This window comes from Colias eurytheme, chromosome 24, assembly GCF_061535395.1.
Source record: "Colias eurytheme isolate Ceu_HAF_F1 chromosome 24, ilColEury1 Martin Lab GWU primary, whole genome shotgun sequence".
NCBI classification, from domain to species: Eukaryota; Metazoa; Arthropoda; class Insecta; order Lepidoptera; family Pieridae; genus Colias; species Colias eurytheme.
In genome coordinates, this window is record NC_143003.1 from 5,355,745 (window position 1) to 5,382,577 (window position 26,833).

Below are 26,833 nucleotides of genomic sequence, written 5' to 3' on the forward strand. Positions count from 1 at the left end.
TTTAACAATTTTTTTTAGATAAATGTTCCGATATTTTATTCTTCTATCCAGCCTTTATTTTATGTTACTTTTACTACATTTACGTAATTTCAAATGAATATATTAAGAATCAAATCAAATCAAACTACTTCTCTGAGCACAGGAAGCGGTCTGATCGCTAAGGTAGACAGTCTGGTGGTCAAGATTAATATATATAATTAAAGTAAAAATAATCTTATTTTCATTTCTATAGATATATTAAACAAAAATGGACGACCGCACCGTGGACCTGATCTTCGCGGGCTCCCTGAAGTCCCTGCCGCCCGTCAGCTCAAAGATTGTCAGAATATTCACCAGCTCTACTTTCACAGGTATTTAGTTTTTAAATTGATTGCCTAGACTAGATTTTGTTACATTTAATGTAAATTCAGGTGTATTATGTATATATGCCCTTATTTAAAAAAAATGGTTAAGGTTTCGTAAGCTGCAGTTAATCCATTATACATCAGAGCTTTTAGTGTACAAAATTTTGTACATATAGGTCTCTATAAATGTATTGTTTAATTTTCATGAAAACTTGTTTAATATTTTAAAAGATACAGTTACTTAACTTTGTGTATAAATTATTGTTCCCGTCCGTTCGTCAAAAAGGAAGAAATATTATAGAAACAAATCATTTTGTCCGTCTGTTCATCTGTCAAGACCCTTTTCTCGGGAACGCGCGGAGTTATCAAATTGAAATTAATATTAAATACCTGTACCTTTGCAAAGCTCTGAAGATATAATATACCAAATGAAATACCTACAAGACAATGCAAAATAATAATGGCCGTTTAAGCTTGTTTATATCTATACTAATATTATAAAGCTGAAGAGTTTGTTTGTTTGTTTGTTTGAACGCGCTAATCTCGGGAACTACTGGTCCGATTTAAAAAATTCTTTCGGTGTTAGATAGCCCATTTATCGAGGAAGGTTATAGGTTATATTATCGCGCTACGACCAACAGGGGTGGAGCCACGGGGGTGAAACCGCGCGGAGCAGCTAGTCATACATAATATTTAACACTTGCAAGGAAAATAAATAATCAAATCGTTACTTTGGTATCAGGGATAATTTTCCATTTTTTAAGCGAAGTTTTAAAGAAATAAGTAGTAGAAGTTGGGTTCACGTATATACTGGATAAAAATTACAGACAATTCGTGTCACTGTGTACTTGTTTGTACTGTACTTTATATTAAAATCAAAAATTGTCGAAAGACCCAGAACATACTGTATATGTAAATCTGTAAATAAATAAATAAATAAATAAATAAATCATTTATTGCATAAAAACATGGTACATACAAAGATATTAAGATCAAAATTAAGGAACATTCATCATTCATGTTTTTACTATAGTTACATAGCATACAATAATTATTATTAATTCACAAACGTACGTGTACGTATTTATTGGTATTTGGTTTCGCTGTAGAAATCTCTGTAGCCTTTCATTATGTCCTATAAGATATTTTATCCAAAACTAATTTTAATTTCACTTTTAATATTATAAAGCTGAAGAGTTTTTTATTTGTTTGAACGGGCTAATCTCAGGAACAGGTCCGATTTGAAAAATTCTTCCGTTGTTAGATAGCCCATTTATCGAGGAAGGCTATAGGCTATATATCATGCTAAGACTAAGAGCGTATACGCACTATGCGGGTAGCCGCATTGCGGGTAGCCGTCCGGTTGACCGCAAGCACAATTATGTACGTAATATTCATTTCTATGCGCACTGTGCGGTCTGCGGTAGCCGCATCGCAGTGCGCATAGAAATGAATATTACGTACATAATTGTGCTTGCGGTCAGCCGGACGGCTACCCGCAATGCGGCTACCCGCATAGTGCGTATACGCTCTAACAAGAGCGGAGCAATGCGGGTGAAAGCGCGGTGCAAAGCTAGTTTTCAATATTTTGATAGTTATAGAGAATGTGTTTATCACATCCAAAGGATCGCAAGGAATTATGAAACAATTAACACGATTTCTGATTAAAGAGCACTCAAATATCCATTATGATGCATATTGCGAAAATTAAATTTTGCATAGTTCCCGGTACAGATAATGTGAAATAATTAGAGCGTGCTCATGTAGTTACCTACATTGTAATGGCTTTAGCCTTTATTACTTGCTTTTCGTTATCACCCTGTTTGACATAAAACGAACCCCTATTTTATTACTTTTTAGTTTTCTTAGTACCTATTCATTTCAACGTAATAACATATCCTATGTGTATTGTAAACTCGATTAAATTGTAGGTAAAATATAAAGGAGTTTTTAAGTACCTGACTTAACCTATCAACTTTTAGTAAGTAACTATGAATCAAAAATCAATCAAATGAAGGTACATATGCTCTGCATTCGATAAAAAATATCTTTATAAGCAATAAACACCATGTTTCTATTCATTATTACTACGTAATGGTTTTTAATTATATGACCTCTGACAATTTTTAAAGAGCATTTTCTTTACAACAAAAACTGTAAACTATATACAATCGGTCCTTTCATATAAAATTTGACAAAACTTAACGATAATAGCTGCTCTACCAGAGGACTGTGTCAAACGGGAACACTTGACACTAGCGGTCTGCCAAGCGATAAAATAGGTTAAGTCTTGTACCTACGTGTTACTCCGTATTGTACAATTTCTTGGATGGACTGGATATTGAATTTAAGCACTAAAGTATTGATTTAGCTTGCGACATGAGTTTATATCGTTTGATATTCGTGTATTAAATTTTAAATTGTAACAATGTATATTGTATAGTGATATAAATGAATTCGAAAGAGGATTGTACAAATAAACGTAATGGTTTATGGATAAAGTTTATCTTACATTAAAAGATATGTTTAAGCCGTTAAGCTGTTATTGAATTAAAATGTATATGTTACAGTCAAAACCCTTAACCAGTCAATAACCTTATTGACCGGTAATTGACTAATTTTACAATTAACATATACCTATACATATATTATGTTGACAAATAATTATTTTATTGATAAAGCCGTTTATTAAATTCGATCTATTATTTCTAATGATACATAGAATAAAGATAATATTGTTCACAATCACAGCATACTTATTTTAAGAGAAATTTTATACATATAAGTTCAGATTCTCTATTCATTTTGCATTTTTATTCCCAACCGCATTTTGAAGTAGGAACTTAACGTCTAACCTATTCTTGTAGGTAATAAGTAATAACAATAATAATCCTGGGTCACGTCGTTCTGAGATATTACTATGATTTTCTTGTTGTAAAGAGCAAAATAGATACAGCGCTTGACCTTACTTAGTTAAAATTTACAACTTGCACGAACTACGAATTTATATCTTTTTAAATAGATATAAGAACAAGTATAGGATACGGACGCGGGACGCAAGTATGGTTTATCTAGATTTCAAGGAAAAACATGCATAGTTCATATTCCTGTGGGATTCGCGGGATAAATAGCCTACCAAATTTCATTGTAATTGGTTCAGCAGTATTTGCGTGAAAGAGTAACAAACATCGATCCATCCATTATTTACAAACTTAAATACCCTAGTACTACTAATGTACAAATAACATTAGAAGAACTAGTAGGAATTATCCTACTAGTAGGTACTTCTAATATTTTCATATCAACTTTTTCTTCAACACCTCAAAATTCATTTTCGCAATACAATATTGCGATTTTCGTATTCCGTTGAAAGTTATCAATCAAAAACATTGAACCGCAGAGCAGCTGCACTCGGCGCAAGTAATGCGGCATAAAGTAATCGTTTATGGAACAATGTTATATACTTAACTTGAGTTTTTGGGCAAAGAGAATGTATTGATTTTAGTAACACTATATTTAACTCGTTATTAATGTATTTTAAAGGGCATTTTGCTGGGCATTCCTTAATTTTAGATACAACTAGAAAAGAAGGAAAGAGAAACTTTTTGTAAATATTCACTGCATGTTTTCAAGTTTCGCGTCAAATCCAAAAATATACAAACGACATAAATGTAAAATTTAACAATCGTCATAGTTTTGGATTAATAATTTTAGTAAAATAATAATATTTTTGTAACAATTTATAAGAATTGCGGCCGCTAAGTTTATAATTTACCAACGAACGGATCCGAGATCCAACACACGCTTTCCTGTCTTCTCGTGAACTGTCAAACAGACGAAGTTTCAAGAATATTTAAGTCTTCTGAAATGTCCCAATTTTCTTAATTTTTTATTCCCGGAATGTACGATAAAGTGTCACAAGTTTTATAAGCATCATAAAAGAAATCTGTAAGAGCAACCTCAATTTGCGAGATGACTTCCTTTTTTTATTTCTATAATTAAAATATCTATATCTATGTTTTTTATCAGGGTCTAAAGATTGTCTGTATACCTTTCATCAAAATCGGTTGAGAGGTTTAAGCGGGAAAGCGTAACAGACAGACAGACAGAGTTAGTAGTTAGAAATATCTATACATGTATGGATTGGAAATACGTTTATAAACAACAACCCGCTTGCCTCGGTTTAGCCCGGATTGACTTGAAAAAAAAAGTTAGACGGTATGTAGCTCTCTAATAGAGTCCAAGGAATAGTCAAACCGTAGCATACATACAGACAGATAAAATCTTATATATCGATTTTGAACTTCGCACTTTTGACTTTCCTCAATAAAGTATATCGAAAAATGACATTGACAGGTGTAGAAATATAATATCTTAATACTTATATATAAATCTCGTGTCACAATGTTTGTCCTCAATGGACTCCTAAACCACTTAACCGATTATAATAAAATTCGCACACCATGTGCAGTTCGATCCAACTTGAGAGATAGGATAGTTTAAACATGTAGGTACCACGGGCGAAGCCGGGGCGGATCACTAGTTATACCTATATAGTTTAATTGATTGACAAGGAGCGTTTAATGTTTAGATAGTAAAGTTGTTCAAGCTTAAACTATTAATTGCAACTTGTAATACGGATCATGTTGTCCTATTAAATATAAATTTATTATCTTTAAACGAATCCGTCTCCGTGATTTGACATTATTCGGAATAATCAGTTAGGTAACAATATTTATTGAGGACTAGATACCGCCCGCGGCTTCGCCCGCGTTTTCAAAGGAAAACCCGCATAGTTCCCGTTCCCGTGGGATTTCGGGGATAAAACCTATCCTATGTGTTAATCCAAGTTACCCTCTATATATGTGCTAAATTCCATTGTAATCGGTTCAGTAGTATTTGCGTGAAAGAGTAACAAACACACACACATCCTCACAAACTTTCGCATTTATAATATTAGGATAGGATAGGATATAATTTAAACGGGTTTTAATACATAAAAACGTTTTTATTTCCAGACACAACGATGGAAAGGAATACTTTGATGGCGAAGTGTTATCCAAAGATAAAAGACTACTGTCGGGAAAAACATGGTCTTGAGTTTCAGGTAAGTCTATAGCAACTGAACAACCGTTTGGGTCTCGAGGTATAAAAAAGTACTTAATTATTTAGTTGAAAAAATATAACTCTAAGTACTTCTGATTAGTCGGGTAAAAGGAGGTATTATATTAGTCTACATGAGGTATAAATATATGCAACAGAAATGATAAAACCATGGCAATTATTATCTACAGAAATTCGATCATTCTTCTGTACACACACGTTACTTCACATGGGGTGTATATACTGTGTATATAATTATAAATTAGCTAGATGTAACTTTATAAGCGATTCTATTATAACATTATCTTCTTATATATAAAAATGAATCGCAAAATGTGTTGGTAAGCGCATAACTCGAGAACGGCTGAACCGATTTCGATAATTATTTTTTTATTATATTCCTTGAAGTACGAGGATGGTTCTTATGTAGAGAAAACGTAAACATGTTCCACGGGCGAAGCCGGGGCGGACCGCTAGTATATTATAATATTATAACATTATCGTAATCCAACTGATATTAAAAATTAATCTTAGATTTAAGGTCAAGGAATATGAAAACTTCAAAGAAACAAAATTTTTACTATTATTATTATTCGTATGAAAGTCAAGGGCGTGATCTACAATCGATGCGAAGTCAAAATCATTGTTTTTAGAATGTTTGTCTATTTGTCTGTATATAGGTATGTCTGAGTTAAACTCAAAAAGTACTTCATGGATTTACTTCAAATTTTGCATGAATAACAGGTCGGGTTAACATATTATAGGCTTAACATCATCGCTTGGAGCAATGCGAGTAAAACCGCGGGGCACAGCTTGTATATAAATATATGACAAGAAGTTCACAAAACGCCCTAGTTATATTGATTTATCGCAAAATACATGTTTTGATAAACAGATCCCATAAAAATTTATGTCTTCCTTCTCACATTAAATCCCTTGATATTATGTGCTTTTCGGAATAAAGGGAAGATCTATCTTTTTACCCGACTTTGAAAAAGAGACTAAGTCTATTAAAAGAGATCTATATTGCAGAATGTCATAAAATAATATCTATATTATATTTATATCGACTAATTCATAATTTGAGATAATATTACACTAACTTATTTGAAAAGAAAGTTAATCATCATATTAACACTATTACGATATTGCATAAAATAAGAAAAAAATCCAAATTGTGTTTTATAAAAAACCTTACCTATTCGATAAACGTGTCAGTTTTTCAGATTTTTTGTTCTATACTTTCTAAAAAGTAAATTAAAAAATGATCGACTATTATATTTTTTTAATCTATAATACAAACCCACCCTTAACTCGGGTTTATTTCCATCATCTCTCAATAATTCGAGGTATATTTTTAAGGAAAACGTAAAAGGGATTCGCGTCATTGAATACAGATAAAGAGGCTTGAGCCGAATCTTCTGGAAATTTAATTAATCCGTCAAACAAAACGCCTTTCTTTTAACTGGATGGGAAATCCCTTGGGTTTTGCATACGGAAATATAGAAGCAATATCTTGTAGATTAAAATGTGTATGGTAGCGGTTTTGTCGATCTTTTCTTGGGTATATATGGTAACTTTTCGATTTTTATTTTAGCTACAAGAAGTTGATGGAATAAAATCTATATTAATTGTTCCTCCACACGTATACATTATTTTGTTTTAGTCTAGTGAATCGTTCGTTTTTGATTCAACTTTTTACACATGACACATCTATACTAATACACTAATCTAAAACTGGAGAGTTTGTTTGTTTGAACGCGCTAATCTCAGGAACTATTGGTCCGATTTGAAAAATTCTTTCGGTGGTAGATAGCCCATTTATCGAGGAAGGCTCTAGGTTATATATCATTACGCTAAGACCAACAGGAGTGGAGCCAAACCGCGAAGCACAGCTAGTAAGGTATATATATTTGTTTCGCTCCGTAGAATCAATACACCTTGGAGTTTACATTGCTACGAATATGTAAAGAATATATAAGAATAAACTCCTGATTGACTTTTTCTTTATTCTTTGCAAATTATCATTTTCATTTCACGCTTCCTAAATAATGTCTGAAAATAAATATTTAACAAGTTGAAACGGAGCGGAAATTGGGTCACAATCGTAATATTCTCATTGTCATGTGTCATTATTAATTCTGATTGGCGAACCATTAATTATATTTTTGCTTGTTGTACATTTATTTTGTACTAGTCAGGACGCGTGGTGTCACTCATCAGTCGCATATTACTCGCATGGTAGCTGGGTAAAAAGTGATTTATGTCCTAATCCGGACTACAATCTATCTCTGTACTGAATTTCATATGGATTCATTTAATTTCATTCAGCTATTTTTGTCTCTATCAAATATCAATACATAATTTTCGTGATTATCATTATTTTTAACAATAAACTATACAGCACTTAACTTACCTGAACTATGTCTAAATCAAATGGGAAACAGGGAAGGCACGAGCTATCAAATAAAAAAAAATCATCAAAATCGGTTTAATCAGTTAGCCAAAAATACGGTCGAATTGAAAAGCTCCTTATTTTCGGCTATAAGATATAAAGATTGATACAGTTGACATATTCCTACGTATTGAATATCATACACAATGATACATAGCTACTCCACAAGCATATTTTAAATTTCAATTACATCTTAGGTGGTCACTATTATTACAGTTCCATTGCTAGTCGAGTATTAGTAAATACGGATAGCACGTGTTTCACTTCCGACGACCGAAATAAACCTGCGCCCGCGCAGCTAAATGTTTATAAAGTATATCCCGTTCAGAAATAGTTGTAGAACAATGAGGGTGTAATGGTAATGTTTCGTGTTGTTACTGATCAGCTTGGTACATGACATTTTAATTATAAATGCGAAAGTGTGTGTTCTTAAGAAAAGCGGTTAAACGAATTTTATTGAGTTCAGCATGATTATGGAAGGAATCTTGGACAAAGTTTCTTTGGACACAAACTGGAAGATTCCGAAACATAGGGTACTCAAAGTATAGCTTGTCCAATTGATGAATTTTTAAACGTTTATTAACGTTTCAGTCAATTTTTAAATCTCCAGTAGAATTCAAACTAAAACCTATGCCTTGAACATAAAACTAACCCTAGCTAAGAAGGCAGTTTTTGACATATTTTAAGTTTTCAAATATGTACATAGCATATATTTTTGTTTATTATATTTCAGGTAGTAGACATGCGTTGGGGGGTGCGTGATGAAGCCACAGACGATCACATGACCACTGAATTATGTATGAGAGAGATAAAGAATTGCCAACGTCTCTCTATGGGACCCAATTTTGTTGTGTTTTTGGGACAGAAGTATGGCTATAGGTAAGGATTATATTCATAGATAACTTCCCTAGATTATTTAATAATAAATAATAACGTTATGCAATCGCACGCTTTTTAAAGCTTTGTTTTGATTCTGCTCCTTATTTGTAATCTGATTATTAGTAATAGTAATAGTATTATTGTGATCGATTCTGATCCTGAATATGACGCTTATTTTGATTATGAATCTGGTACTGATTCTGGTTATGAATATGAAATGGATTATAATTGTGATACTGATGCTTCCATGATGCTTCTGATAATGGATTGTGTTTCTGTTTTGTTTTCTGTACTAACGCCGTTAGTACACCAACGCATTCGCGTGCGGCAGCGAAACAACGAAAAATCTGTCAGTAGTATGGCAGGTTTTCGCATATGATATGCCTCACTCTAGCACATAGATAGATGAAATAGTTGCGTCCTTGTCACGCCGTTAGTACACCGACGCATTCGCGTGCGGCAGCGAAACAACGAAAAATCTGTCAGTAGTATGGCAGGTTTTCGCATATGATATGTCTCACTCTAGCACATAGATAGATGAAATAGTTGCGTCCTTGTCAGTATTGTTTCGCAAGGAACTGCGAAATGGCCATTACACAGACGCATTGCGAAAAAGTTGCGAAAACATTGCTGTTTACTAAGGTTCCGCGGATATTTCGCTACGCAGTAGTTTCGCAGAGATTCGCTGCCGCACGCGAATGCGTCGGTGTACTAACGGCGTAAGTGATTAAAATTATGATTTCTATTCTAATTCGTATTCTAATTCTGATTCTAATTCTCACTCTAATTATCTGTTTATCTATTCTGTTATTCTCAAGTTTTGAGTTTAAATTCCAGACCAATACCAACATACGTACTATCCTCTGAACTCCAAATGCTACGAGATGAGTTAGCGGCCGGAGGTGTAGATGTTATTCTACTCGATACTTGGTACAAAAAGGACTCGAACGCGGTACCACCCGTATCTGTGTTGCAGCCTATATCCTCAATTCTCATTAATTTTAATAATAAGGTGAGTATTTTTGGGTGATTATAGAATTGCCACTCGGTATAATGTGGTATGACTTTTCGTATGGTACCGATTTTTTATTTGTTTGTGCGTTATATCTTTCTCATTTATGTGCATACTACCATAGTTTAAAGTTATGCTATGATACTACTTTAATATAGACAAAAATGTTATCTTTGACAATATTTTTTAAAAATGAAATAGCTAGGGTAAATAAAATTTGACTTTTAAATAAAATTTAATTCTATCCAGTGACTATAAAAAGTATTATATTCATTTATTTATATCTTATAATTAAAACCAAAGCCGTCTACCGAGTACTTCGCATCGCAAAATTCCTTCACAAAATGTACGTAACCATTAAATTTTCATTTATATTCGAGCGTTTAAAATTAACGTCTATTCATAAAGTTGTGTAACAGAAAGCGTTTCGCGGAATATATCGGGAATAAAGCTTCGAATAAATCCGATGTCGCCTGTATGCAAATGTATGTTAAAACTCTGAATATAAATAAACAATTATGAATTTCCACTGTGCTGTGCTGTGTATTGAAAAGATATTTTAATACCGGGGTTAATAATGAGGTGACTTTGTTATGTTTTGTTTAATTTTTGTTCATTGTGAACTGTTGAAAACAGTAATATCTATTGAAATATAAATAATATAGTAGTTGAGATTATATGAAAATTATTCTAACTCAACTCAATCTCATGTTCAAGTATTACACATTGAATTTATTTCGTGTATTTTGCATATTCTTATTATGAGCTAAATTTGATGAAAAAAGAAACGAACATTTAAGTAGGTATATTGTGTCCCTATAGACATGTAACATAGAATGAATACAACAAAATCAATTTGAAGCGACTTTAAGAGTCCCTACGGTAAAATGAATCCCTTCAATCAAATCTTTTATACTTATTACTGAGCATGTTTGAAAAACTCAAATAAAACAAATACAGATATTTGGAATATAACCGAGCGCGTTTGTTAGCCTTCGATCAAACATTTCCTATTTCTTAAATAAAAAAGGGACTTCTTAAAATAAAACAAATCTTTTTGCTTATTTAGTGACAATGTTCCAAAAAATAATATCAAACATTAGAAACTCTGCTTAATACACGGGTAAGCAGAGTTTTGGTTCGGACAATTTTAAATGTTTGATTTTAAATATAATTGTTTATTGTAAATTCTTTAGTTATATGTAACTAGTTAGTATTCTTGCTTAGGTCTTGGTAGTATAGTTCTAAGTTAGGTCTATTGATATTTCAGCGCGTTCCCAAACTGCAAGCAGAAGACCAAGCAGTATGGTGGGACACTCTTGGGAAAATGCAGAAATTGTTCAGAAAAGCTTCCTTACAACTGTATAACGCTGGCAAAATTGATAAGGACACTATGCATAATTATTTTATGTCGGGTAAGACAAATTGTTTTTATTGTTTTTTGTTTATTTTCAGTTTGACTTCTAAACTTATTTTTTATGAAATACAAAGTTTCAAAGCTATAATTTTAATTTGCATGGAAAGTTTTTGGTACTATTTAAATATTCTATAATTTCGATCATTTCGAACGATTGCTGATTTTATTTTGAATCGTTTTAAAAAATTGGGCAAACTTCGTGATATATCGAAAAATATGATTCTTAAAAATTACATGATCCTTATAAATTCTCAAAATTTCATAAATTCTTATGAACTAAACTAACATCTAAATTATAACCTTTCTTTTACACTTTAAAAATCATGTTTCGTTTCTTAATCTGTTTAAAAATCATATGAAACCATTTTCAGTGACCGAAAGAGAAGTAATCAACGGTATACTAAACGTAAAGAACACAAAGAACCACTGTTTAGCTTACGTCAGATACATAAACAATATAAACTTGCAAAATCTAAAAAAGGCCAGCAATTTCGTAGATATTTTAAACAGGAGTTTGGACGCAGAAGCGTCGAAGCTTCTCGCTGATTTACGTGATGTTAGATTGCCGGAAAAGATTGAAACTACTAATATACAGAAGTAAGTACCTATTATAATATTTACATTGTATTTTTTTCATTTTGAATTATTTGTTTCGATTTAAGTAGTACTAGCTTCCGCCCGCGGCTTCGCCCGCGTGGTGTTTTGATAAAAGATAGGTTATGGTCTTTCTCAGGGTCTAAAGATTGTCTGTGCCAAATTTCATCAAAATCGGTTGAGAGGTTTAAGCGGGAAAGCGTAACAGACAGACAGACAGACAGAGTTACTTTCGCATTGATAATATTAGTAGGGAAGTAGGGATTTTGTCCTATGTGTCGTAAAGAGATGATTTAATAAAGGCAAATAAGAGAAAAAAACGTGCTGAATATTGCTTCAAGACATTTTTTCTTCATTTTCCAATTTTTTTGAAATACCTATATGATATTTAATATTCAGATTTAATATTTTATCTCAATATCTAGAGATTCCTGCAATAACCTATCTATTTACAAAATGCATCGTCGTAGTTTCAGGGATGCACACGAAATATTACCATAAACCTAGCCATAAACAAGAGAAATACTTACAAATCGATTCGATTCCAATTGTGTTTGTTTCTCTCCATTTGAGCACAATACTGTGTGAAATACGATTATTTTGATTGTCAAAATATTGTGCTTTAAGAATATTCTATACTTAGATATTCTATATAACAAAAATGAATCGCCAAATGTGTTGCTCTGTAAAACACGAGAACGGCTGAACCGATTTCGTTATTTTTTTTATAATATTCCTTGCAGTAGGTACCGCTAGTTGGAAATAATAACGAAGTATCAATACATTCCTTTCAAAAAACAGAACCAAACTTTTGATAATCCTGAGAAATTTTTAATAGAAAAAATTCGGCACGTGGTGATTGATTTTTTTTCTATTCATGGAAATTTCTCATTTATAAAGCATTTGAATGGTATAAAATTAAAGAATATCTTTTTAAAACATCTCTTACCTTATTGCCGGTATATAAGTATTCCATAGTCCCTAAGAAAACATGAAATAAAAAGACTTGGTCCTGTATACAGCTGGTATATTTCTATCCCTTTACGTCTGTAAAGTTCACGAAATAAGAAACTAAATGTTTTTCTTGCTACTAAGAAAACTCTCTGATGTCAAAAATCCTACTTCTTAGAAAAATCCTTTATAAAATCACATATTTCAGGTACACGGTAGAATGGATCGGCCGCGAGGGCTTGGACAATGAAACCCACGGGGAATACCTTAATCATTTCATTGCGCATTTCTATAAGAATATCATCAAACTCGTTGACAGGTTTGTATGTTTGTGTATATTTTTCTTATTAATATATAATTTTCGGGGTCAAAGAATTTTTTTTAATTTAGGTACTTTTTACTTTTTTTTTAAATCTTACTAATTATATAAGGGGTTATATAATGTGCTAGTATATTTCCGAAACATTTGGGTTCGATTCCCGGTGGATACAAAAAAATATACTAACATTCTTAATCTTGCATAGAAGGTCGAATAACTGTTTAACTTAGCAGAAAATCGATCAGTGACACAGATGCAATGCTTTCTTGGGAAAATTGGCTTTAAAGGGTAATATTTTAAATGTAACAATATATCTCAGAAAAAGCTTTTTTTAATAAGAATCGATAATTTAAGTTTACACATTATCATTTTTATCTCTTGAAAATCAAATTGTATGAATAATACGGTTAACAAATTCACTTCCACAAAACTATATATAAATTACGAACGAATACAAATAGTTGCACGATTAATTATAAGTTTATAAACCCGCAATGTGCATGAATGTGCAGAAACGTTTCTGTAATGGCCACGATTTATGTGTAGGTACACATACAGTTTTGATGCTATTAAATATATTCTAGAAATGTACATGGATATTTTACTAAAATATGTTTAAATTTAATGTTAATAATCTATATCTATAAACAATCGTGTAATAGAAAACTCTTTATTAATAATATAGATTATAGATGATTTAAAAAGTACAATAAATAGCTTTAAATAATTTTCATTTTTACATTTTACACTTAGTTTTTACACATAAAGGTACTTAATTCTATTATTTTATTAGAGATTTTCTTGTGTCACTGATGTTAAAGAAAGCGTTTGATAAATAATTAATATCCTATTTTTCATCGTTTTACCTATTAATTTGTCTCGAAATTCACAATGATATAACAATTCCCGAAACAGTTAAATAAAATATAATTTAAAAATCGTAATAAGTAAATTAATAATTTTAGAGCAATGCGTAAAGAAGACAGTAGTGCCCAGGGTCAGATAGTGACTGAAATACTACAACATTTGCACGCTTGTAACAATTCGGTTAAAGTGTTCCATGGGAGGGAAGACGATTTGCAATTTATTGAGGATTACATGAAGAACGATTCGGATAAACCACTGGTTTTGTATGGAGAAGGTAATTTATTGATTAATTTTTCAATTTGATAATAAATAATTTGGCCATAAAAATATAAATAAAATAGCTGCTGAGATCTTTCCAAATAATGGATTATGAGAACTTTGTTGAAAGAATTTATAGAAATACCACTACTAAAACTTATTCTAATGAATAGTTGGTTTACATTGTTACGTATATTATGATGCTATCTTATCACAAGAGCAGTTCCCTGAAGATGCATAAATCCTGTGTATCTTGATGAGCACTACGATATTTGTGCTTAAATAAAAATAAAAATACTTATCATTAAACTGCCATACACCAAATTGAATGACTTTTAATCTTGCTTTTAATTGTCGGTTAACTATGTCAATAATTATAATAAATACACTTCAAACAGCACCAAGTAAGTGAAGTAAATGCATATTATAAAAAGGCGATCTATGTTCTACCAGGCAACATATGGGTAGGATTTTAACAATAATTAGTAAACTAGCTGTCCCGGCAAACATTGTTCTGCCTTACTCATGTCACTAAGGGGTATGAAAAATAGATGTTGGCCGACTCTCAGACCCACTCGATATGCACAGAAAATTTCATGAGAATCGGTCCAGCCGTTTTGGAGGAGTATGGTAACTAACACTGTGACACGAGAATTTTATATATTAGAAGATAATACAAATAAATTTTCAAAACCAGGTGGTTGCGGCAAGACCAGTCTCCTGGCAAAAAGCTCCGCCATGTCTCTGAACAGCTGGTTCGCAGAGGTCCGACCGACCAACGTTATTCGGTTTCTGGGCACAACACCAGACTCTAGTGCTTTGACACCTACACTTATATCTATTTGTCAACAGGTAGGTATAATTTATTTGGGGAAGGTGGTTTAATGATAGCATCTTGTTAATTGTCAGTATCATTTTATTTTTTATTATTATTTTTATATAATATACTAGCGACCCGCCCCGGCTTCGCACGGGTGCAATGCTGATACTAAATACACTACAGAAAAACTGTGAACGTTGTATATAAAAACATAGCGGCCCGGCCGGCCGGTACCGCCGCAAACGCTACGTCCCGCAATTTTTAAATCTGTAATATCTTCGAAAATATTCACTTAAATCATACGGTGTAAAGTGCCATATAGATCTATATTAAATGAACAATGTATTCAAGGTATTTAATTGGTTAAGGATTAATGCTGTATTGGTGAAAATCGCTTCGAAAATTAGCTTTTATTTGTCGTAAAAAGTAAATGACAAAAAAAAATTATTGTGGGTTATCCATAAGAGATAGACATATACCATCGCGGACTTTTCTGTAGACCTTTTCAATATGTATAATACTTAGTACATTATTTTGATAAAACTCGTAAGGGTTCAGCCTGCGTTTGCAATGTAAGCGGAAACAATGTAATTTTTTACGACATCACATTAGAAACCTCAAAAATAACAGTACTTCTCCACTATTTAATGGATGTTATTATACATATAAACCTTCCTCTTGAATCACTCTATCTATTAAAAAAAACCGCATCAAAATCCGTTGCGTAGTTTCAAAGATTTAAGCGTACAAAGGGACATAGGGACATAGGGACAGGGAAAGCGACTTTGTTTTATACTATGTAGTGATTATTTACTAACAAGAAATAAACTCAAAAAATAGTTTTGCTACTTAATATTATATGCTGATGTGATGTCCAAACGAGAAAATTTTGTTTAACGTTATCTCGAAGGTTATTGGTATTTATTATGTATTACAATAAGCAGTTCCAGTAAAACAATTAGGCTATGTAGTGAACTTTATAAAATTGTTCACAAACTTTTGAAGTGAAAACTTCTTTAGCGGCGTTGAGCACTTTTTCTGTAATGGGTATAAAATCTTAAACTCGCGTCAGGACACGGGACCTGATGGAAAAAGCGTAAGACGGATACCATTCCAAAATATCAAACATGCTCAACGTTAATAATCAACTTTTCACTTCTGCCGGCACTCCCGGAGCGCAACCCGTCTTTTTTTTATCTTTCATAGTTCCACCTTTCACAGTTCCAAGATTGTCTAAGTTTCTTATTTTACCTTTGCACTGTTAAATATTAACTTCTCACTTACAACATAATATTATATTGACAGCACTATTATCTATACAATATACATATAATAAATCTCTAGAAGAGTGAATTCTGTACATTGAAAATTTTGAAAAAATAAATAGGTGTTACTGGATCGATATCAAACCCAAATATGTGATTAAAAAAATTTTTGTGTGTCTGTATGTTCAGGCATCACGTGAAAACTAACGGTTCGATTTCGATGAAACTTGGTATCATTATTAACCTTATTATCCTGGAAAAAAAATTGAATACTTTTTATCCCGGAAAAATATGTAGAAAAAAAAATCTTAATTTAATCGCGGGCGGAAACTAGTAGGTAATAAAATTATTTCCAATTCTAGATATCCTACAACTTCGCACTCCCATTCGAGACCATTCCAGATGACTTAGTACCTCTAACAGCACATTTCAAGCAACTCCTAACAATGGCCACTCTGCAGCAGCCATTGCTATTATTCCTAGATTCCGTGGACCAACTAACTGGGATTGGCACCGAGAATAATAAGGTCTCCTGGTTACCGACCAGATTACCACCGCATTGTAAGGTAAGATAGATTTCCTAGGTCTTTTAGAGCTTTATAATCCTATAAAAAAGTATTTCATATAACCTAGTCTGATCTGAGTAAGATATTGACACCACATTGTAATGGTCCGGGAGCCAGCAGCAGATTTTATGACCAAGTTCCTCTCAAGCGGTAATTAGTAAAATGCATCAAAGTATAGTATTATGAAGCCTCGTGAACGTCAGCTGGAGCTCGGTTGGGGGGAAGAGCGGTTGTAGCCTCCCGTATCAGCTGACGGTTCTTCCACCAAGATACAGCCAGCTGACATATATATTTATCCACAGTTACATATAAGCTATCATCAGGTAAATTTTTGTTTGAGAGGAAATAACGGAAAATAAATTTTTCTTTAAATTTAACTTTCATGTTCGAGACACCAGCTGACGTATAATACACCATGTTGTAACCAGCTGACTATTTTTTTTCGATGAGATATTGGGTTAGCTACAATTTGACAAATTTTTAGCTGAGAGGAAATGAATGAATGAATGTATTTTTTTTCCTATGTGCGTGGGAGGCTACAACCGCTCACCCCCCCAACCGAGCGCCAGCTGACGTTCACGAGGCTTTATAATACTATACTCTCATGCGTCTGACGAATTATCTCTTGAGAGGAAATAGTTAACCAAATTTGCACCTGGCTCCCTAACCATAAGGTGGAAGATATTTTACACACCTTAAGCTAAATTACTACAAAAAAAATTAACATACTTTAAAAAGATCATCACATGGTTTCTCACCTATTTCCTTTAGTCAAAACTGCAGTCCGTTCATCTTTTCTAAAATAACGAAATATAAATTTTGTTTCGATCTTGCAAAATTAAGAAACAGAATTTTTTTTCAGATAATAGTAACATGCGCGTGCGAAGAAACCAATCCCGAAGTATCGAAGGAATACGACGTGCTCCGGCGCATGATCGATTCGGAAGAGAATTTTCTGGAAGTCAAGGCTCTGGGTGAAGATCTCGCTATGCAAGTTTTAAAGTACGTCAAATTTTGTTGTTTTTCAGTAGAAGCTGTGAACTTGATGATTACAATTATTCTAGAACTAATGTAATTTTTGTAACTAAATATTCAAAAAAAATCAGATGTTTTGCGCGAAGTGACAGTAGTACCCACAAAGAGTACTATAATAAGTACCCACCTCAACGCTTCGCTTATGAGGCGTGCAAAAAAATGTTGTGTGGTTTTATGAAACCACGGTAAAAGTGTAACTGTTCGAACGGTTCCGAACACTGCTTTGTGTAGCGCATGACATGCGCTACACAGACCAAAAAGTTTGAGACGATGTAATAAAAGTTTCACTTTAATAATAGAAGAAGAATAATCACAGATAATAATGTGTAAGTATTGATTTATAATTGTTTAAAAAAAAGTTCTCTTTAATTTGAAATCAATGTTCAGAATTTGAGAACTTACCATATAGGTACGTAGATGCTATACGTAGAAAATAATTCTATCAATTTAATTTCATAAACAATGTCAACAATTCTCAACTTTACTTTACAATAAAAAAAATATTGTAGTCCTGCAATCAAAATATTTATTCATTCATTTATTCAGGCTCTGGATGGCAGCAGCAGCCCGAGATCTATCCAACTATCAATGGCGGCTCGTCTCTAACGCGATTGGACAATGCTCCTTGCCTATATTCGTTAAATTGGTTTTTGCTGAGGTAAGTGTTCAAATAATTTATTAGGTTTGGGAAAAATACATTTTGAATTAGACGATGCGTTAAAATTATAAAATAACAAAGAATGATGATGATGGAGAATATGATGTAACTTTTACATGAGTATCTATAAAATACTTTCGTAAAAGAAAAAAAATTAATTGGTTGTTAAGTTTTACTGGTTTAATTCGATGAAGATACATAAATTAATGATAATTTCTCACTAACTTTTCCTTGTCCAAGCTTTATAGCTAAATTAGCATTTTCAAGCATTTTCAAATTCCAGGTATGCAGATGGCGAAGTTACACAAAACCTCAAGACACGCATCTAGCATCAACCGTTATGGACTCTATTATGATGCTCTTTGAACGAATTGAAAAACAGGTACGTATTGATAATTTGGACCGTCAGATATAATTGATAATAATTATAACATTTTTTCCATAGTACTGATAGCCCTATCTGATAAACTTGAATGTTGTGCTTTTCTTTATTTTTATAACATTTAAATGCTTTATAAATGAGAAATTTTTAAAGACACGGTTCGAATCCCGTTTCTTGATAGAATTTTCTGTATTCTTTACAAATTTCTGATTACATTTGTGTAGTATGTAATGTATTGCGTGTATGTGTAATAATAATATACCTCTATACCTAGTCCTATTGTTTTGAATAAAGTCTTCAGTTTAATACAGTATAATACAGCCTACAGTCGGGATAAAGTGTGTCATTAACCACCAACCTTTGCATTTGAGATGGAATTTTATTCACCATCTTAAATATAACTTTAATTTTCAGCATGGTCGTCTCCTAGTATTCCACGCACTAGCCTACATCACAGCAGCCCGCAGCGGTCTCTCGGAGACAGAACTCGAAGATCTCATCTCGTTAGATGATCGAGTGTTGGATGATGTGTACCAGTATCACTTGCCGCCTGTGAGGAGGATACCGCCTTTGTTGTGGACTAGGTAATGTATGGAAAATCAATTAAAAAAATACTTAATCATTTAAAATTTAGAATGATTGTAGGAATTATTTTAGATATTGTTTCAATTGAAGAGAATTGAGTGGCAATAATCATCAGTGTACATTGTACAATGCTTATTTGTTTTGTTATCTTGCCAAGTTATCTCTACTTATTATCACTAAAGGATCCACATAAACTTTACACAAACTTGACTGAAACTTTCAACTAACTTTGCATAATAAGTAAGGGCGTATTCAGAAAGAAAGCTTGAAACTTATAAGCGCTTATAAGCGCTTATCGGCGCTTGTCAGCGCTAGTAAACCGCGCAGGAAAATATATGAACATGACAAGCGCCGATAAGCGCTTATAAGTTTCAAGCTTTCTTTCTGAATACGCCCTAAGATTATTTTTCCGACCCAAATATCGACCAATAGAATTGCACCATTCGACGTCACGTGGTACAACCTACATGGTATTATACTGATAATTTTTTGAAAATTTTCTCTGGTCGTTGACGTCAAACTGACAGGTTCAATTCAATTGTGAAATTATTGGCCGACATTTGGGACGGAAAAATAATCCCCCGAATACCACACGAGCTTCAAAATTACTTATCTGGCATTTCCCTCAAGGTTCCCTGCAAACATATAAAGTCGTCAAGTTTTTCAGGAAAAATCACTCGCGCTTCGCGCTCGTGATTATTAACCTTGACTAAAAACTTGACTCCTTCATTTGTTTGCAACGAACCTATCGGAAAATACCCGATAATTTTGAAGCTCTTGTGGTATTATAAGTGAAAATTTGCAAGATTACCTTAATTTAAATAATTTAGTAATTTAACATCACCAAAGAATCCGTTATTTCTGATACACACAAGTAAATTTGCATTTGAAATAATGATGTTATTATGCAAGATGTTACACAATCATTTATTAATAATTCCCTTTAACCAAAGGATCCGCAACGACCTTCCCAACTACCTTTCCGAACGGGAAGCAGACGGGGTTTCCGTGATGAACTGGTACCACAGACAATTCCGGGATACAGCCAGGGAAAGATACTTCAAGAACATGAACATGGCCATGTACTTCCATTCTATGATCGCGGATTATTATCTAGGTAAGAATTAGAAGTAACATCACAATTAACTCATCACCAAAGGATCCGAATATCTTACCCAACTATTTGTCAAAGAAGTACTTCAAAAACATGAACATGGCCATGTACTTCCATTCTATGATCGCGGATCCATTCTATTATTACCTGGGTAAGTGGTAGAACATCTCATGTAGAATTCACTCATTAATGTATGCGCAAATATTACATTATGTAGGTAAGTGGAGAAGTAATACCTCTTGCACAATGAACTCATCACCAAAGGATCCGAATATCTTACCCAACTATTTGTCAGAGCAGTACTTCAAAAACAGGAATACCGCCAATATACTTCCACTCTAGATTATTATCTAGGTGAGTATTACGGTGCATTTAGATCAAACGAACGAATTTTCTAACCCCACTATGTCAAATACTTCTGATGTATACACAGACGTAGAGCATTCTTTGGTTGTTCTTAGTGCGTTCGAAAAGATTCTATGCAATGTTCTAGTACTGAACAACATTATAACACTGAATACGAGTTTACAATAAAAGATCACGGAAGAATGCTCTTGCTCTAGCTCTAAGTCTATGTTCGTTTGGTCTAAATGCACCGTTAGAAGTAACATCATCATGAACTTGTCACCAAAACTTTAAGTTTCAAATGATGTGCCCATCCATCACCGGATATAATTTTGAAACTTTTCTATTAAGTAGTGCAATTTTACTCACTAATTGAAATTTGATACTTTGGACAACATTTAGTTTGTTCTCAAATATTTTATAGACTTGGTCTTGGTCTCACATATTTATATTTTGTTTATAATATTATGGCCATCGCTTCTATTTCGTATCGATCATAATAAACAGGGTTTTAATACCCTTTTTATTACATTCTCAAGCAATAACATGTCCTGAATAATTTAAAAAAATATTGAAGAAATTTTCTAAAAAGAAAAACTGCAGTCGATCCTAATGTATCGTGATATTTTAATCGTTCATTATAATTCATAATTTTTGTTGTTACAGGAATATGGGGAGGTGGAATACCAAAGCCTTTCAAATATACAGAAATCCAACGACACAGATTTAATCTAGCTGATAAGGAAGGTGTCGCTGATAGGAAGGTGCCTTTACAGCCGCTAGTGTTTACGTCAGCTGATGGATCTAGTAAGAGATACAATTTGAGAAAGGTAAGAATATTATCAGTAGGTATATTTAAACTTTTACATAGTATTGATTTGCAATGTATGTGTTGATTGTGCATTTGTGATGAGAAAATAAATTAATTTAATTTAATTTAATTTAATTGATAAATGTTTATACACATTCTGTAACATTCTATCAGTAAAAGTCCTATTCTCGATTATCTAGTAAATTTCTATCATCTCGTAATTTTAAATTGGTCGATAAAGTCTGGATGGAATTGCTTGCTAGTGATTGTTATGTATAGTTTGTTTTCAATAAAGTAAGTTATTTTTAAATTACTTATGAGTTTATTTTACTGAATAAGAATATTTATCTGATCTTCAAAATATTACCACATTTATTGGTGAACTAAGTAGCACTTACTCAATCCAGGTCATCAATCCAGGCAGTTTGACTTAAAAGTTTTCATTTCCATTTTACCGATTGTATTTTGTAACGATGTAAATAAGAACGATTTTTTAATATATTTCACCCTTTCCCTTTATTATTTCCCTTATTCCAGTTCGGAGAACTGCCCTTCCACCTGGTCCGATCCAAGCGTTTCACAGACTTATACGCAGAAGTGCTGTTCAACTACGAGTGGCTTCACGCCAAGCTCAACTGCTGCCCCTTACAAGCTGTGCTCGCTGACTTCGAAGACGCCAAGCTGCATGTTAATAAGGATGCTGTTAGGTAAAAAATCTATGCGGGTAGGTAGGTAGGTATTAAATATTCTTACAGTGATATGGTATAAGTAACTTAATTTTCTATTAGACATTCCAGAATTGGGAATGTGAAAGTATCTTTAAAATTTATAGTTTTTTTATAGGTAGTGTAATTTTTATTATGATAAGGTAGTCATTATTTTGTAGTACCTATCTATGACTTATTTTGCTATGTTGCTAAAGTTACAATCAGAATATAAGTATAGAAAATAAAATTAACCAATTACCCATAGTATCAATAATACACTTGAAGTTTGGTTGTACTGTTAATTTTATCACATTCACTTCAGAATCAACCTTCTCTAGGGAACTTATGCTATATAACAAATTCGAAAGCCTTCTCTGGGAACAACGCTGAAGCGAAATCTTTCGACGAATTAAATATAGAAAATAAATCGTATATTATCCTATCTATTTCCACTTTCCCAGGGAACTAATGCTAGTAGCAGACGCACTCCGCCTGGGGGGAGCTATACTAGGCACACACCCGGACATGCTCGCCCCACAGCTCGTGGGCAGATTGCTGCCTGAAGCGGGAACCAATCCTGCTGTCTCTTCGTTGTTGAAGCAGTGCCATGATAAAGGCAAGAACCACTGCGCCTTGCTGCCGTCGCACCATTGCTTGCATACTCCGGGAGGGCCTTTGAAGGTAAAAATTTATAGTTTCTATGTTTTGCTTTATTAATGTAACAAATTGACACATCAATCAAATTTTATTTCACCTTTTTCACACAAAACTACCTATAATATATTTAAATGCGTAGAACATTTCATTTAATAAAGGTTCTCGGGAACTAAAATTCTTCTACATGACTTCAATTCTTCAGAATATAGTGCGATAATGTATAAGGTTCTAGTGGCGCGTCGATAATTAATATTGGCGTTCCGCAGGGATCTATACATATAGGGTTCCTATTTGTTCATTGTATTAATGAACTATCTTATTATTTTCAGGACACTTTTATAATCATTCTATTTACAGATGATACCAAACTAATATTTAAAATAGATAATGATCGAAATGATGACGTAATGCTATTTTCAAATTTACTTTCTTTCTTTATTTTGATGATTAAATTTATTAATCAATCGATGCTGATGAATATAAATTTAACCACAATCTTCCATCTTATTCCCCAGTACTCGTTGGAAGGCCATCAATTCGCAGTATTCGCGTTCCGCTTGAGCTCCGACAAGCGCCATGTTGTTTCCCTCTCAAGTCGTGTGATCTCTTGGGACCTCGCCACTTCGGACCTCGCCCGGGACCTGAGCCCGCAGCTCGAGGGCATCATGCAGAACTTGGAACTGTCCCCGGATAATAAGTGGGCTGCTGCTTCTACTAATAACTCTGTGGTGAGTGGTAGTAGTAGGTGGTGGTAGTTATTGATAATAAAATAATAACAATAAAATCGTCTTTATTTAGTTCTTACAACATTAAAAGGTCGCAAAACTTAATAAAAAAAATACGTGTGGCACTCGAGGACTGCCGCGGTGAAGCTTTTGCATAGCATCGCATCGCTGTGCCGGTTTGTATGGGGGGTGTTAGGTTTTTTGTTACGGAATTTCTACATTCGGTCACCGCGCTCAAAGCTATGCAATAGCTTAATAAACAAAATACAGTAAATGATCGCGATGATGAAAGCATCACTGAAGCATAGTATAAAATGACACTACTGAGCCTGCAACTCGAGAGCATCATGCAAAAGCCCCAGATTATAAATGGACTGCATAAATTGACTAATAAATTGGTGATGGTAGTGCTACTAAGAGATGGGGAGAAATACTATATATATATTACGATAAACAAATAAACACGATTACAAACACACACACACATACACGTGATGTGTTTGTGATCGTGTGTTGAGAGGTAAACACACATACACACGAAACAATCAATCAGAGATATGAGAGAATTGTACTACGAGTATAAACAATAACTCTGCTAGTGCACGTAATAAGACAAAGTAGAATTAGTGCGCCTGCAACTTGAGGGCATCATTCAAAACCTGGAACTGTCCCCGGATAAAAAATAGAAAAATATAAATTATAATCTATATTATATTACTTTCAATAATGTGTAAAATTGTAAAATTAAGATAATACTGAATTAGAATGTGTTTGTTACAGTCCATTTTGCTGAATATGCTAACAAGTGAATACATTACGATCGATAATCCACTGGATGAAGGTAATATCATTTATTTACAATTTATATTATTTGTCCCAGAAAATTGTTCATTTCTTATAACCTCTGTTGAATATTATAGGGTTAATCTTAATTTCTAATACCAATAATGCCCATTGCACTTCATCGTTTTATCGATTGTTTCGACATTTACATTTTACTTCACTAGATCGACATTTTACAATCATCTTCATGACCCATTTACGCCCGCCCTATATTTCATATTTTTATGTTTTATGTACTCTATTTAACACGCTTTCATTAGCTTCATCTTTGGCTTCACCTTTGTTGTAACCGACTCCTTAAGAATTTAAACTTAGTCAAGGATCGGTAACAATACAATAACTACATAATATTTTTTATCTATATTAACTAATTATTATTTCTATTATCTAGGTGAAACAGTCCGTGGTGTGTTTGTCCTAAATCACCACATGATGATATACGGACCTCGCTCGTGGGTTCAGTACAGCACTCGCGGTGAACACGAGTATACGGGGTTCGCTCCCAGTGTGGAACCGTATGATGATGAGTGGGAGATATTGTGTAAGTGTATCATTTTCATTATGAACATCATCATTTTTTGGGTTGCCTGGTAGAGATCACTGCCAGCGATAAGGCCGCCTACTGTACATTGATTAATTTATTGTTAAGTTTATAAAATGTATCATATCTGGTGTACAATAAAGTATTTTTCATTCATTCATTCATCATGGTTTTCTTTGTCATCCTCATCGTTTTCATCATTATCTACGCCACCATCAGCATAAAAAAAATGTATAAAAATTAAAAATTGGTTGTCTGTAAAGTCGGTTTACAGACGATAGTTGAACGTGACAACGTCCGATTGTGCTTCTTTGTCACTCGTTCCGCGCTCTCGCTTGCACTTCAAGCCTTACATGGAACGCCTCAGAGCGAGGTAACGCTGCATCAGTCATGTTTTTCTTTCGCCCGCTTTGTCTAAAACCTAATAAATTATATACTAAAACCTGCCTCTTGAATCACTCTCTAAAAAAAACCGCATCAAAATCCGTTGCGTAGTTTTAAAGATAAACATACAACGACGGGACATAGGGAAATAGGGACAGAGAAAGCGACTTTGTTTTATATGTACTATGTAGTGATGGTCATTACACAGTTTTTCCAGTAGCATATAAAAAATTTAGTATATTGATTATGTTTTTCTTTCGATTATGTTTCATTGTATAAGTGTTATTAATGTGAATGTTGTGTACACCTATAATTGATAAATACATAAGATACAATTAATTAGATAGTTTCATCCTATATATAATGTAATGTGTATTTATTGTTGTGTGTTCCATAAATAAATAAATAAATTACAAATTCCCGTAGCAATGGATTTCCGAGACCTCGAGCACATAGTGCTCGTAATGTGGAGCGGAGACCTGGATGATGACAGACTTCTGGTGCAGTTCTGCAGGTCCAGCTCTTGGATGAAACCATTGAGATGTAGAGGAGCTGTTAGCTTGAATAAGGCCTGGAGTAGGGTGTACTCTAGTGACCCGGAAAGGGGGTATCAGGTAATTTAGGTGTATGTATGTATGTTCATGTATATAAAAATTATATATTATTATTACATATTATATGTATTTTATGTGTGTGCACTTTAAAGAAAAATAAAGATATAACATTTATTTGACTCAACAATAATAAATAAATTATAAAATAAATATTTTAGGACAATTTTTCACACACGGCACAATCTGATCCCATACTAAGCTTTCGCTTGTGTTATGGAAACCAGATGGCTGATAAACATACATATATAATTTTTAAATAAATACTTATATGGATAATTAACACCCAGACACAGAGCAAACATCTAATTTCATCACACAAATATTTGCCCCGGGTGGGAATCGAACCCACGACCTCTGGCTTGGAAGGCAGGGACACTACCAAGTACCAACCAAGCTAACTGGTCAGTCATAATAGGTACAATATACACAAACAATTACTTACAATCAATACAATTTAAAGACAAGACTTTAAGAACTAAAGAAAGTCTATTACAGATGCTAATCTTACTCTTACGTAACGTGAAAGTTATTGAAGATGTATGTTTGTGTGTTTGTTCCTGTTTCTTGCAAAAAACACTGAAC

General features: G+C 33.2%; 1 protein-coding gene across 1 annotated transcript in view; it reads left to right on the forward strand.

Annotated features, from left to right (window-relative positions):
- The first annotated feature begins 247 nt into the window (after positions 1-247).
- Positions 248-26,833, forward strand: part of LOC149897977 (NACHT and WD repeat domain-containing protein 2) — a 33,779-nt gene continuing 7,193 nt past the window's right edge. The window contains exons 1-22 of the mRNA XM_090115856.1: positions 248-350; positions 5,363-5,451; positions 8,636-8,781; positions 9,619-9,793; positions 11,064-11,208; positions 11,582-11,807; positions 12,964-13,074; positions 14,040-14,215; positions 14,897-15,051; positions 16,647-16,850; positions 17,713-17,852; positions 18,432-18,543; positions 18,827-18,925; positions 19,340-19,509; positions 20,464-20,627; positions 21,636-21,799; positions 22,318-22,487; positions 22,949-23,168; positions 23,660-23,872; positions 24,650-24,710; positions 25,104-25,253; positions 26,064-26,251. Of these exons, the coding sequence (XP_089971982.1) occupies positions 248-350; positions 5,363-5,451; positions 8,636-8,781; positions 9,619-9,793; positions 11,064-11,208; positions 11,582-11,807; positions 12,964-13,074; positions 14,040-14,215; positions 14,897-15,051; positions 16,647-16,850; positions 17,713-17,852; positions 18,432-18,543; positions 18,827-18,925; positions 19,340-19,509; positions 20,464-20,627; positions 21,636-21,799; positions 22,318-22,487; positions 22,949-23,168; positions 23,660-23,872; positions 24,650-24,710; positions 25,104-25,253; positions 26,064-26,251 (3,381 nt within the window). The remainder of the gene's footprint in view (positions 351-5,362; positions 5,452-8,635; positions 8,782-9,618; positions 9,794-11,063; positions 11,209-11,581; positions 11,808-12,963; positions 13,075-14,039; positions 14,216-14,896; positions 15,052-16,646; positions 16,851-17,712; positions 17,853-18,431; positions 18,544-18,826; positions 18,926-19,339; positions 19,510-20,463; positions 20,628-21,635; positions 21,800-22,317; positions 22,488-22,948; positions 23,169-23,659; positions 23,873-24,649; positions 24,711-25,103; positions 25,254-26,063; positions 26,252-26,833) is intronic.